General features: G+C 42.9%; 1 protein-coding gene across 2 annotated transcripts; it reads left to right on the top strand.

Annotated features, from left to right (window-relative positions):
• The first annotated feature begins 371 nt into the window (after window positions 1-371).
• LOC131728719 (vascular endothelial growth factor receptor 1) lies at window positions 372-14,012 on the top strand. 2 transcript variants are annotated; one of them, XM_059019711.1, is made up of 13 exons: window positions 372-502; window positions 2,169-2,273; window positions 3,234-3,347; window positions 3,704-3,792; window positions 4,226-4,379; window positions 5,250-5,347; window positions 6,110-6,232; window positions 8,268-8,379; window positions 8,511-8,610; window positions 11,270-11,375; window positions 12,036-12,184; window positions 12,588-12,663; window positions 13,169-14,012. In XM_059019711.1, the coding sequence occupies exons 1-13, from the start codon at window positions 409-411 to the stop codon at window positions 13,274-13,276; spliced, it is 1,428 nt and encodes a 475-aa protein (XP_058875694.1). In that variant the 5' UTR covers window positions 372-408; the 3' UTR covers window positions 13,277-14,012. The 2 variants fall into 2 exon arrangements, with proteins under 2 accessions (XP_058875694.1, XP_058875695.1); XM_059019712.1 differs by having other exon boundaries at window positions 13,172-14,011.
• The last annotated feature ends 739 nt before the right edge of the window (window positions 14,013-14,751 follow it).

The following is a 14,751-nucleotide window of genomic DNA, read 5'->3' as shown; positions in this document are numbered from 1 at the left end:
CAAGTTTAGTTGAGTGACCTTCCTGAGGGCGGACCAGAGCGGTGCTTGTGCGTGTCAACAAGAATCTGAAAGAACTTTAAAAAAAAACAAAAAAAACACATTTAATTGATAGCTCTTCTTGATAAACAAACCTGAAAGCGAAAGTGTCGAGACTAGTGTAAACACAAGTCTGGCAGGCTAAGCAAGGGGCCGCTGATGAAGGATGCAACTCATCATACAAAGACAACACCCTGGGAATTTGGTGAGCCCCCAGTGAACCCAGAGGTTTACTTCAGGGGCAATGGCTGATGTCCTATTTGCACTGGACATTGATTGAAAGAATACCTGATCTTCTTAACATAGCTGAATGGTGTTTTTGTTCTCCAGCCCAGTTCTGCGGAGGTGAAGCTGGACTACCTGTCGATCATCATGGATCCAGGTGAGGTGCCCCTGGACGAGCAGTGTGAGAGGCTGCCCTACGACGCCAGCAAGTGGGAGTTCCCACGAGACAGACTCAAGCTAGGTACCATGCGTGACCCCTCCCACTCCCCCACTGCTCAATGCAGAGACAACGGCTGAGGCGACTTCCCATAAGAGGCACTGCTGTGATACCAGCGATTTGTGTTTTTTAAAACATCCTCCCCACCACCACCAAACTGAATATAACCAACTGCCTTTATCTCTGCTCCACCTGGGGGCTTTAAATAGCAAGCTGAGGAGTTTAAAAAGACTGCAGAATCTCAGAAAATGTATCCAATCACAGCAGTGCCTCAGTTGAAACCACACCCTCGTCCCTCCCCCAGGTCCATTCCTCTGATGGGAACTTACCTCAACCTAGAGCTTTCCTGCAATCTCTCAAAAGAGAAAAAAAGTTAGACGCCTAATTGAAATTGTTTTATGTGCTGTTATTTCATGTATTTATTTATTTATTCATGTAATTTAAAAGGGTCACTTTGGGGGTTATAAATGATTATGATTATGATTATTTTAAACAGTAGATTGTAGATTTTATATAACCATGTATAGCAGAGCCCTAAACTACAGCGTTGACTTTTTTTTTAAATGACCCTCAATCTCCCTCTTCCTTCTAGGATTATAAAAAGATTTCCTATAAGCATCCACTCTGCCCCCAACCTGACATGTGATCTGCAATATAAAGGGTTGTAAAAATTCTCAAAGCAAAGCCAGTCTCAGTTTGGACATCTCAACACTTGTTTTTGATTCTTTTTCCAGACTGTCTTGTAAGAGCAGGTCTGCGGTGTCTCTTTGTGTCGCCTCTTCGGTTTCTTTTCTTCTTTTCATCAGGGCAGCTGCCTGAGCAGTGCAGCAAACAGCACACAGGTGCAGCAAGCAGACCAGTCTTACAAGTGTGTGCATGACAAGCTGGAGTTTCAACAAGTTTCAATAGATAGCTTCTTCACTTAACCCTTTCATGTATGGGGACAGATACAAAAAAAAACCTCTAGTCCTTATATGGGGATGTGTGGAAGATGCAAACGTACGATGACCTCATATGAGGATGCCATTTTTTCCCCATATAAAGCAATGGAAAAAATGGGGGTGGGGGGGGGGGAATCAATTAAAAATGTAATTAATAAGGGCCTAAAACAACAATAGCGGTTCACATTTCTATAGTGCTTACAAACACATTTTCCTCTATTTTCAATATTTCGTGCATGAAAGGGTTAATCAGATTATATTAACGTGGGATGGATTCGTACTGTAGTAGCGCCGCATCGTGCAGTTCAAATATAAGACAGTATCACAGTTACCTGAACCAATGTCTTCTTCTTCTTTAGATTCACTTTGCATAATATTTTCTGTTTCAGTCATGTCACATCCTGGTGACATTTGAACAGAGAGGCCTCAATCTGTGTACGAGAAACCCCATTTAAAAAGAGGAAAAGCAGCTACAGTACGTGTGGTTACAGAACCCTCAGTTCCGTGCACAAGGTTGTAGGTTGTCCGTATCGCAGAGATACTTCCTGATTGTTTTGGCTTGAGTTTTGTATTTATATACAGTCATGTGACAAATGCATTAGAACACCTCCCCATCGCTTATGTATTTTGGATTTGTTGTGTATATGAAAGCATACCACTGGAACTGAAAATCTGGGAAAATTGTCAACATGGGCAAATTAGTGTCTAATTTATGATGACTTTAATAAGCCATTGATCTCCCTCTCCAGGAAAGTCCCTGGGCCGCGGTGCTTTTGGGAAGGTGGTGCAGGCAGCAGCGTTCGGCATCAAGAAATCATCTACCTGCAGGACTGTGGCTGTCAAAATGCTCAAAGGTACCCCATGCTGCTCTGCAGTCAGACTGCACTCCCCACAGAGCTGCGGATCGATGGTATAACGCCTCTCCCCTCCACTGCATCACGCTGCTCTGCACTCTCCCCTCCACTGCATCACGCTGCTCTGCACTCTCTCCTCCACTGCATCACGCTGCTCTGCACTCTCCCCTCCACTGCATCATGCTGCTCTGCACTCTCCCCTCCACTGCATCACGCTGCTCTGCACTCTCCCCTCCACTGCATCGCGCTGCTCTGCACTCTGCCCTCCACTGCATCACGCTGCTCTGCACTCTCCCCTCCACTGCATCACGCTGCTCTGCACTCTCCCCTCCACTGCATCACGCTGCTCTGCACTCTCCCCTCCACTGCATCACGCTGCTCTGCACTCTCCCCTCCACTGCATCGCGCTGCTCTGCACTCTCCCCTCCACTGCATCACGCTGCTCTCCACTCTCCCCTCCACTGCATCACGCTGCTCTGCACTCTCCCCTCCACTGCATCACGCTGCTCTGCACTCTCCCATCCACTGCATCACGCTGCTCTGCACTCTCCCCTCCACTGCATCACGCTGCTCTCCACTCTCCCCTCCACTGCATCACGCTGCTCTCCACTCTCCCCTCCACTGCATCACGCTGCTCTGCTCTCGCCCGCTTCTCTGTCCGCTATGGTTTGGCAGCTGTCCTCCTACTCCTTTTTCTTTGGTAGTGTCTGATTTCCTCCTACAGTTCAAGGAAATAGCCGTCTTACCAGCAGAGGTTGATAAAGCAATTCCAAAGTGTGATACAGGGTGTATCATACCCAGATTCCACTCATCAACGGAAGCGATTCTGACATTTCTGAATTATTATTATTATTATTATTATTATTATTATTATTATTATTATTATTATTATTATTATTATTATTATTCACCCCATCCTCTCTGCTTTGCTAATCGCATGTTGTTGTTATTTTCCACCAGAGGGCGCTACAGCCAGCGAGTACAAAGCCTTGATGACAGAGCTGAAGATCCTGAGCCACATTGGACACCACCTCAATGTGGTGAATCTGCTGGGAGCCTGCACCAAGTATGGAGGTGAGGGACCAGCGCTCCACACAGAAAGCAAGGGCACTTGAACATGTTAACACAATGAAGCATTGGTTTAATTGTGCTATAGTATACATATGGACCTCCCCTAATAAACACATACATATATACATACCTACATACATACATACACACAAAGCTAATGGAGGCATGTCACACTGCACTACACTTTGCTCCCTTTAAGACTGCTAGTGCTTCTGTCTTTACCCCGTCCAGAATTCGACGCAGTAACATGCGGGTTGGTGCCTGTTTATTCTAGATGGTTGGTTCTGGTCCGACAACTATGTAAAAAATGATTGGCAGTCAAGGGGTTAAAATACAGTCATTTCTGTCTCCCCCACAAGGCCCTCTGATGGTGATCGTGGAGTACTGCAAGTACGGAAACCTCTCCAACTACCTCAAGAGCAAGAGAGACGTGTTTGTGCAGCACAAGGTAATGAGCAGTGTAGCACCTCCACTGTGCAAAGCAAGCCTGCCTGTGTTCCGTTACAGTGTCTGATAGCGGCTCTCGTTTCATTAGGGACTGCTCCCTGTCACACAGACCCCTCCCGGAGCCTTTTCATGATTCCCTTACAAAATGCAATAAACAGCAGTACAGCTGTAGCTAACTGCAGTATAATGCAGTGGACACAGAAACCTTCCAATGCAATACAATGTACTGGTTTGCAAGTTTGGTTTATAAAAAAATATGTATTTGCTCTATATATGACAACACATATAGTCTGGGCCAGCATTCCAGGTGATGAAACCTGGGACCTGAAGGCTAAATGAGATATCAGATCACGTCTTGAGCTCTGTGAATGGACATGTGAATGTGGCTCTGACTGCTACGGCCCCTGGAGTTCTCGATGTGTTTCTCCTTGCAGGACTGGGCCCTGCAGACCGAGCCGATGAAGGAAGATGCACCGGCAGCAGGAGCTCAGAAGCAGCGCCTGGCCAGCATGACAAGCAGCGAGAGCTTGGCCAGCTCGGGCTTTGAGGAAGACAAAACCCTGAGCGACATCGGAGAGGAAGAGGAGGGTAGGTATGGGTTCCTTCCTGCCGCTTCAGAGCTGGAGGTATTTTTAATCCATCTCGTGGATCTCTGCACTCCTTCCTGATTATCAATCTTACAAACATCCGTGGGAGACTATAATGGGAAAAATATGCAGCGTGGCGGAGCACGTATGTAGACATAGCACCGATAGTGGTACGTGATATCACTGGGTTTGCATTGCTATGGTATGATCAAAATCTCACGTACAGGAACTTTGTGAGCTATTTAAAGAAGCGCTTTCTTTTATATATATATATAAAATAAAATATACTTTTGATATCCGTGAATTTGTTAAAGCCTGCTTTGGTTCCTATGAAAGTTTGATGAACTTCTGTATTTATTTTTATTCTAAAAACAAACTTTTTAAGTAAGTCTTTAAATGAGTTAAATGTTCTTTAAGCAGCCTAAGTGAAAAGATAAGGTTTTGTGAATCAGGCCAGCTATCCTGCTGGTAGAGTTCCTCTGCATTGCAAGCATGCTGGTATTATTATTTAACATGGTGTTACTGTGTATAACTTATACACATGGATAATTAGTGTGTGGGAACCACAAACAACAGTCATGTCTTGGAATCTGAGATAGCAATGCAAAACACAACACTGGAAAAGAGCTTCATTTTAAAATCCTATTCAAAAAACCATCCACACTGGACTGGAGCCACACTACAAGAAAATGATAGGATTGAGGAAAACCGCGTTTTAAATACAGTACATGACTCACACAGAATTGTGTGCTAAGTACCTGCAGTGAATATTACTGCACTGCAGCATAATGTGCGGTTAATTAACCTGTATTGTGAAGTGTATCGCCTCTTATTTATTTGATTTTTGTATTATTTTGTTTTTTTTTTGCAGATGCTGATTCCTTCTACAATAAAGCGATTGCGATGGAGGATCTCATTTCCTACAGCTTCCAAGTAGCGCGGGGCATGGAGTTCCTGGCATCCCGAAAGGTCAGGGTGCGGACTGTAGAGAAGTAGATGTGCTAAGCACTGTGAAGACCAGTATGCTGTGTGGCAGTACAGTCTGCAAATACAGATACAAAGCACAGGAGTTTACTTCTATTGGTCATTGAAAAAACATGTCACTTTTGCACAGAGCACAATATGTCACCATCTGAAAGAATAACGAGGTATGGTAAAGAATATTAATAAACATGGCAAACCAGGGTAAACTATGAGAAATGCAGAGTAGAACCATGGAAAAGCATGGGGGTGAACTGCACAAACACTGTAGCAAACTTTTATAAGGGTTACCCACTATAATCCTGGATGACTCACAGACATTTTTTGCTGGAACAGTTAGTAAGCATTGAAAATAATGATCTTTGCAGAAACAACTAGAAAGAATCATTCAGATCACGTAAGGGATATGAAACCGGAGAGTTATGAAATGGTAAGAACATCAGGTGGCTGGGTGGAGTGTGTTTCAGTCTGCTCAGAGTCGCACAGCGAAGCCCTGTCTACTAATGCCCTGGCCGGGATGTTTAGGCTACACCTTCGGATTCCAGAGGACATCTTCTCTGTTGTTTTCAAAGGCTGGGCCTGAGGAACTAGCACAGACTTCCTATACTCCTCAGCACACTTCCCTCACTGAAATTCACAATGAGCTTTTTCTTTGTTTCACATTGTCAGACAAACTGTGTAAATAGTGATATCAGGAATTAAAAGAGCTCCATTCTGATTGAGCCGTGATGCGTGTGTGTGTTTCTACAGTGCATCCACAGAGACTTGGCAGCAAGGAACATCCTTTTATCTGAGAACAATGTGGTCAAGATCTGCGACTTTGGCCTGGCTAGAGACATTTATAAGGATCCTGATTATGTCAGAAAAGGAGATGTAAGTCCAGGTTTGGTGTTTCATATCTTTTTTTGTTTGTTTTACTTCGTGCCAGAACTGGACATCAAAAGGTCTGGGATGCTCATAATTACAGAGAAGTGTACCAGGTTTGGACAGGCTGCATAGATAATGGAGGCTGATTTCCAAAACTTGAAGTACAAATGTCGGAAGCTTAGCTGAAAATGGAAAGCTAACATAATCGTATTAATGATGCCACTGACCACTAGGGGTGTGCAGAAACTCGGAATTGCCTTTTATCGGCAGGTATTCAATAAATCCATTCATTAATGTGTTGATTTCAAAACAAGAAGAGCTGTCCTTCCCTCACCTTTACAATTGAGTACCAATCAATGGTAATTACCCTCTGCAGTGAGTGTTGTAAAAGCCGACTGGAAGCGAATTCTCCTCTCATCCGGGGCGCTGACATGTTTACTGGTGTGCAGAGGCCGTAAACTGACTTTTCATTGGATGAGAGGAACTTATTCTTCTAATCTGCTTTTAAAACACTCAATAATACACATTTATTTGCTCAGTGGCTGGATGAAAAACAGATACAAAATCACTTTAAAGCGAGCTTAACCTGGAGCTGTGCTCGAAGTCTGCTAGTTGCTACAGACACAATCAAAGAACAAAGGTTCTTAGAGAAAATAAATAGATGCCTAATTACTGCACAGTAACGCTGTTGTTTGTGCTGCCAGCTATTCTGATAAGTGAAATTAGCTCTGATAATAATATGAAGGGCCTGTGTACCAGATTAGCGAGGGCTCTTTGTGGTCTGTCACCATCTCTGATGCACTATACATTTTTAGCTTATTTACTAGATATGAATCATTCAACTGTGCCTGCTATTTTCAGCAGTGCAGCACGGAAATCGTGCTTTTAAAAATATCTGTCAAGCTATGAATCATACTGATCCATTATTGCTACTAAACCCTCCATGATTGTTGAACTGGACAGCAAACTATTTTCTGATTGAGGGTTTAAGAGTACGTAGCGAGGTTCTGAAAAATATAGTGTTGCGTGTCCCCAAGTGTTGCTACAACTGTTTACTGTACAGACATTTTTTAAAAGAGCTTCGAAACAGACTTTAAAGTTCCAAGTGTAAAAAGTTGTCAGGATGCTAACAATGAAAAAAGCAATGACAGGTACGTTATTTAAACAGTTGTATGAACATTTGGGGACGTGGAACGCTGTATTTGAACAGTTGTATGAACACATGGGGACGTGGAACACAGTTGTATGAACACATGGGGACGTGGAACAAAGTTGTATGAACACATGGGGACGTGGAACACAGTTGTATGAATACATGGGGACGTGGAACACAGTTGTATGAACAAATGGGGACGTGGAACACAGTTGTATGAACACAAGGGGATGTGGAACACAGTTGTATGAACACATGGGGACGTGGAACGTCTTTAATTTGCAGTCCATTTATTAAGTGCGCTGTTTAAAATGTATTTTTTTCCACAGTCAAACGGGTTTAAATTTGAGCACATTCTAAGTGGCACAGTCAATGAAAGTCATTGCAAAGCCAGTGGGTTTGATTTGGGCACATTCTAAGTGGCACAGTCAATGAAAGTCATTGCAAAGCCAGTGGGTTTGATTTGGGCACATTCTAAGTGGCACAGTCAATGAAAGTCATTGCAAAGCCAGTAGGTTTGATTTGGGCACATTCTAAGTGGCACAGTCAATGAAAGTCATTGCAAAGCCAGTAGGTTTGATTTGGGCACATTCTAAGTGGCACAGTCAATGAAAGTCATTGCAAAGCCAGTGGGTTTGATTTGGGCACATTCTAAGTGGCACAGTCAATGAAAGTCATTGCAAAGCCAGTGGGTTTGATTTGGGCACATTCTAAGTGGCACAGTCAATGAAAGTCATTGCAAAGCCAGTGGGTTTGATTTGGGCACATTCTAAGTGGCACAGTCAATGAAAGTCATTGCAAAGCCAGTGGGTTTGATTTGGGCACATTCTAAGTGGCACAGTCAGAAAGTCGTTGCTAAAGCCAGTGGGTTTCTTCTACTCTCTACAGGCCAGGCTTCCTCTGAAGTGGATGGCCCTGGAATCCGTTTTTGACAAGCTCTACACGACTCAGAGTGATGTGTGGTCCTATGGAGTGCTGCTGTGGGAGATCTTCTCTTTAGGTCAGTACAGAACGTTTGAGAGCAGCAGCGGGAGGTCGCTGGGTGTGCAGCATGACCGTTCCTCTTATCAGATTGACCTCTGACTGGCCGCTGCTGCTTGTGCACTGACCCATCCATGTTATTGTGTTTAGGAGCTTCTCCGTATCCTGGCGTCCAGATCGATGAAGATTTCTGCCGCAGACTCAAAGAAGGGACAAGAATGCGAGCTCCGGAGTATGCAACACCAGAAATGTAAGCCCAGCACAGTACACATAGCATACTGGGACACTGCTGATGTGAAGTGATTGTGATCTAATCTGACGGCTCCCGGTGATTGGTATTAGTGATATCTGTGAGTGCATGTGACCCAGTCTGGGTTTCCTCTCCGGGGTCAGGGGTCTGTGTAACAAGCTGAGTTTCACCGCACTCCAGAAAGACCAGCTTCTAACCTCGTTGGGTGGATCTTGAGTGTCCTTGGATGCAGAGCTGTTTGCTGTTTTTTAATTCTCTGTACTCTCTCTCTCTCTCCCTATCTATCTATCTATCTATCTACCTATCTATCTATCTATCTATCTATCTATCTATATATATATATATATATATATATATATATATAGAGAGAGAGAGAGAGAGAGAGAGAGAGAGAGAGAGAGAGAGAGAGAGAGAGAGAGAGAGAGAGAGAGAGAGATGTGAGGTTTATAGGAGGGTTTTGTCTGCACCCTTACGGTAAACACTGTATAGCACAGGTTTGAAGTCTGTATATCTGTATATAAGTCAATTTTCCTTGAGACTGTATATATATATATACAAATAGTGGTACATCAATTGTTATCAATTTACTACCAATGCAGAATGACTGTGTGTGTGGCACAAACGTTTTTCATGTGGATTGCAAAAACTTGCTCTGGGGTAAACCCCCAGACATGCTGTTCCACAGCCAGCGTATAAAAACAATATTTATATATACAGGTAGATATAATAATGCCTCAAACAAAACAGAATACAAAATAAGAAACACAAGAAGTAAGTGATGAGATAGTAATGTTTACAATGTGTTTGGCCGCTGTGCTGAAACCGGCTGAAACACAGGTGGGAGGCTAGCTGTGGGGATGTGTGAAAAACAAACAAATAAGATGTCATTCATTTCCCTATTTTTAGCTTGGGCAGCTGATGCTGTGGTAACATGCTGCCCATGAAACTTCATGCAAAGGAAGCTAGCTGCTGTAGCTGTGAAAGGGGAAGTCACAATAGCTGCATGGCTAATTGGACCTTGAATATGTAGAATGTGTGTTTAATCGGCAAAACCTTTTCTTACAAATGGCAGTTCCACCCTACTGTCTGTGTTTAGAAAACTGATATACCTTACTGTACAGGCACTCCTGTAGTCCCTGAAGGTTTTAGGTGAAATCCTGTGTATTGGACAATGCGAGTCCCTGTTCACATTGTAAATTGCGTAATTTTATTTAAATATAGATGCTCAGAAACCCTATCCTGTGAAGGAGTAAATTACAAAAAAAAGAACAATAAAACCTTGCACAATGGAGGTTTGAGAGAGTAGCTCATACCCAAACGACAGTGAACAGTGGTAACCCTACCTCCATATTGACTCCGATTATCAAATTCAGACTAACTAACGTCAAGAAACACAGAGTAACACTATTTAATCTCATTAGTAAGAAGGTACCTTACTGGTCCTGGTTTCTTTGCTCTCCTGGTTGTTTGAATGTGTGAGTTCTTTAACGTCGCACTGCCTTTCTCTCCCTGTAGTCTGCACACTGAACACACAAGTTATTTCCCACCAGCAAAAAAAAAAAAAAAGGATCTGCCCAAGACTCTCTGGACAGCCAGCTTGTTATCCTTTTGATCAGCTTAGTGTGCTTTCCTATAGCTTTCAAAAACATGATATCATCACCCGAATAGATGAGTCCCCTGTACCAAATATCAGGGTAATGCATTTTAACAAGACCAATATTTATTTACATATTTGTTCTTATCCAGTTTTTTTGGTCTGAGAAAGATGACTGTACATTGAATTTTATTTCGTGAAATTTAGCAAAGACATACCTCATTGGTTTTTGCATACAAACCTTAGAATTATTATTTTTTTTAAATATATAAATTTGTCTGCTTTCTTTAGCCTTCTATGGCATACAGGGAAAAAAAGTAATATGGTGACCTTTCAAATTTATAGCTTTAAAACATTTCTTTACATCTATTCTTTGAAACAAATGCATGTCTTCTGGAAAAATATGAAGATATAATTAATTACATACAGTAAAAAGCCGGACCCACATCAGATCTGGATTGCAGGGCAGGGTGAAAGCACACTGGCAGAGGGGTAGAATGGGGTAGCTGTCCCTCTCCCTCTCCCCTTCCCCTCTCTGTCACCTCCCCCCTCCCCTCCCCTCCCCTCCCCTCTCCCTCTCCCCCTCCCTCTCATCTCCCCTCTCCCTCTCCCTCTCCTCTACCCTACTGTTCTATGAGTTAACTTGTCACAATAAAACCACTTCCATCTATATTGACTGTTTTGTTTGAAATCATACTTCTGCTACTGATGTTGCGCTGTGACACTGTTGTGCCTGTTGAACGATACATGAAACAAAGTTACTATTGAAAACAAAAGAAAACACTTAGTAGAAACTGATATACCTTGGACAGTATGGCACAGCGCAGGGCTTCGGTCTCTCAGATTGTCCCTGAATGTTACAGAAATGTGTCGTGTGTTTGGGAATTTTGTGTTAAATAGGATAACAAGCTGAGAAACCAGCCATCCACCACAACTAACATGGAATACATGATTACAGATTGCAGATGATTACAGCCTGTTGCTTTTGGTCCCTGCAGTTATGGACCATGCTGTCGTGCTGGGAGAGTGACCCTGATTACAGCCTGTTGCTTTTGCTTCCTGCAGTTATAAGACCATGCTGTCGTGCTGGGAGAGTGACCCGAAGGAACGGCCGACCTTTTCTGAGCTTGTGGAGCGGCTGGGGGATCTGCTTCAAGCCAATGTGCAGCAGGTATGCCAGCTCTGATGACACAGTCCGCAGCAACACTTTTCATGAAGCACTTGCTGAGCTCCAGAGTGCACACAGTTTGGAGCAGTTGTGTGAGATATGAGAAGCAGAACGGAAACACACCCTTCGAAAATAACATCTTCTTAATGCCACTAGCGCTCTTAACAAAGTTGTGAACTAGTCATTCTTAAAATGAGTATTTTTCTTTTTTAAGGTTGGTGTTTTTTTTGTTTCTAATCTATCTCTCAGCATGTACGATTGCACATGAAAAAAAAAGATTTGTAACCTGAATTTCCATTTACCTGGGTTAATAACGAATAAACACGTAAACTTTGTACCCGGTGCATGCTCTTTATAATTCAATCCCACTGCATGTGTTAGTGTAGCATGTCAAATTCCCTTTGCTATACTTTATAATGCATAGAAGTCTTTGCAAGGTAAATTCTCATACCCCATTAGAGTTCACATAAACAGTTAAAATGTCTAAAGATTCAATTTAAACAGTTTAGATCTTAAAACTCATACTCATCAGTTTCCCATTAATACACGGCAGGTATATCAACGCAGGGAGGCCACAAGTTTTATAAAAGTGTGATACTGAATCTGGAGTTTGACAAACTCTTTTAACGATTCCATTAACACAAGACTGTGTCCTCCTTGCAGGATGGAAAAGACTACATTCCCCTAAATACCCTCCTGACATCGAGCAGCCCCGCTGCCTGCTCCAGCTCCTCATCCTCACACTGCTCTGTGGAGGAAGAGGCTCAGGACTCGGGCTCCACGTTCAGCTATGAGTGCTCAGGGGGCTTTGGGTATGTGCTGAGAGGCATTACAGCTCAAAGGCAATGGGATAGATAAGGGAAGGGATGCATTAGCTACACTAGACCTCCTGGCTTGCTAGTTGAAGTCCCAGTCTGAGTCATTCTCCGAGAGTTAAAGAAAACCCCAGAAAGCATGTCAAATGAATGTGAAGCATTAGCGCTAAAGGAATGCAGGTATGTTCTGTATTTATCTAATGATAGCAAGCTTCAGTGTGAATAAGAAGACACTGAACTGGCAGCTGTTTGAATACTCCTTGCTTATCTTACATTGTTTTTAGCATTAGTAAAATAATTGTGAACCGTTGCAGGTCCTGGCTTTCTTTGGTGTGTTTTTCTTTTTTCTACAGTAGATATTAAAAGACGTACTCATCAGGTTCCCATTAATACATTCCAGATACATGAACACACGGAGGGCACAGGAGTTTAACACATTCGAAGAGCTCTCGCTGAGGGACAGAGCGCTCCCTCATGTAAGTACAGTACAGGGCTGTATCCAGCGAGCTCAAGCAGGACTATATCAAGGGGATTCATTAAAGATACTGTCATAGAGCTTCATACCGCAGTTTGATGTTATCAGGAGCCTATCTGATAAATCAGTTTTTTCCAATCAACTCCTATTTGTTGAAAGAGGTCAAAACTTGAACCAGACAACTAAGTGATATATTTCAAGTTCTCTTCAGTGTGTTTTGTATCTCATTTTGTAACATGTTTTTTTGGAGGCAATGCTTTGAGAATATGGCCCGTAATGCTACAAACCAATCTGCACCCGTTTAATCACTATGCATGGAGAACGTAGCGCTCTGAGTCAGCACAGTTCAGTTAAATCTAAACCAATCTGCACCTGTTTAATCACTATGCATGGAGAATGGAGCTCTGTGTGTCAGCTCAGTTCAGTTAAACCTCTCTTGTTTGTGTTGCCCGTCTCTTCATGTTCCCCTGCAGCACTGACCCGCTGTTCCTCTTGTCTTTTAAAAGCAGGATTACCAGACGGACAGTGGGATGGTCCTGGCCTCTGAAGAGTTCAAGTGCCTGATGTGGAGCAGAGGCAAACCAAGACACTCCTCCTCCCATTCCTTTGGGTAGGTGTGTGTGGCCAAACACACCCTCTGTGCTAAACACCTGCCCTGAGTGCTGTGCAGGAGAGACCAGAGTGCCAGAGTGGCACAGTCTGGAATATACAGTACTGCTATATTGGCATAATCTGGACTATACTGCATTGCTGACGTAGTAGCAGGGAGGTTAAAGCCATTGCAGTCTATTACTATACATTGAGAGAGAAATACATCACATCAAAACAAACCATAATCCATTCCAATAGTCAGACTATAATAAAAACAGCAATGAATTGATTTTAAATTTGCATCCCCAGATTTGATCTATTGTTCTTCAACTGGGGTCCAAATAGCTACCAACTGATCTTCTTTGTTACTAATTCAGAGAGTCAATCTTTGTGTAATTGGATATTTCAGCTGATGTATCCCCCAGTTCGGAGGTAGGCTTGTCTGACAGTTTCTGATCTGTGTTCTAATGCAATGTGGAAAGCTATCCTGCCTGGACCTTGTGAAAGCACACACACACGCTGTCCTGTACGTGCCAGGGGTCCTGAGACCTCTGCGCCCGTGTTGTTTGGTTGCTCGTTGATATCACTTGGCACACTTGGATTGCATTCACAGGAAGCTCCTTAGAGTGCACATTGAGATCCTTCCAAGCTGCTGGCCTGTGTAAACACAGTTCAATTGATAAACACGTTACCCTGCTATCAGAACGACACTCAACCTGTTCCATTAACCCTGACCCATTTGAGCTTGTCAGAGCAGCACATTGTTCAGGGTGTTTAATGACGGCGGGACGTGAGCATAATTACAAATCCTTCCTGCCCCCCCCCCCCCCCCCTCCTGAGATGGGATGATTCGGTTAGAAAATCTAAAATAACTAGCCTTCATCACTGGCAGAGTTCATTTTAATGCATACGCTGATTAACAGGGTAAAAAAAAAAAAGCTTTCAGGGAAGCCTTTACTCCAGCTTATCAGCAGCATGTTTTCATAAAGGCATGCTGTGAAACTGCAGCCCCTCTGAAAGAGTTACAGTAGTGTGCAAATGTATTTGAAAACCTCAAGATTTGTCATTGATATCCTTAATATACCTACCTGCATAAAAACCTCTGGGTGTGACAATTTCAGTTTCCGGTCAGTAATCGATGATATAGAAGCAATAGGCACTCGTATGAAAATGTTAGACAACTTTGTGCTTTAATTAGGCATCTTCAACAACTTCTAAAAAGTTTCGTGACTTTTAACATGTGTGGCTCTGTGTTCTTTTTCTATTTTAAATGAACTGCATGTGTGGCTTCTTAAAGCCATCAATTAAATTAGGCAATCACTCATTTGACAATTTTGACAATTTTCCGGGAGTTTCAGTTCCAGTGGTTTCAATTCCTATGCACAACAAATCAAAACCACAGAAGCAATGGGGTGTTGTAACACATGTGCACACTGCTGAACTGCAGAAGCAATGGGGTGTTATTATTATTATTATTATTATTTTTTATGACGCCCTT

Source organism: Acipenser ruthenus, unplaced genomic scaffold (genome assembly GCF_902713425.1).
Source record: "Acipenser ruthenus unplaced genomic scaffold, fAciRut3.2 maternal haplotype, whole genome shotgun sequence".
Taxonomy (NCBI): domain Eukaryota; kingdom Metazoa; phylum Chordata; class Actinopteri; order Acipenseriformes; family Acipenseridae; genus Acipenser; species Acipenser ruthenus.
The sequence above is the reverse complement of the archived record's forward strand: the minus strand, read 5'-3'. Positions and strand labels throughout refer to the sequence as shown.

Coding starts and splice junctions, on each gene's coding strand:
- LOC131728719 (XM_059019711.1), top strand. CDS start 409: ATGGATCCAGGTGAGGTGCCCCTGGACGAGCAGTGTGAGAGGCTGCCC. Junction 3,793..4,225: donor ACGTGTTTGTGCAGCACAAG/GTAATGAGCAGT, acceptor TTCTCCTTGCAG/GACTGGGCCCTGCAGACCGA. Junction 8,380..8,510: donor GTGGGAGATCTTCTCTTTAG/GTCAGTACAGAA, acceptor TATTGTGTTTAG/GAGCTTCTCCGTATCCTGGC.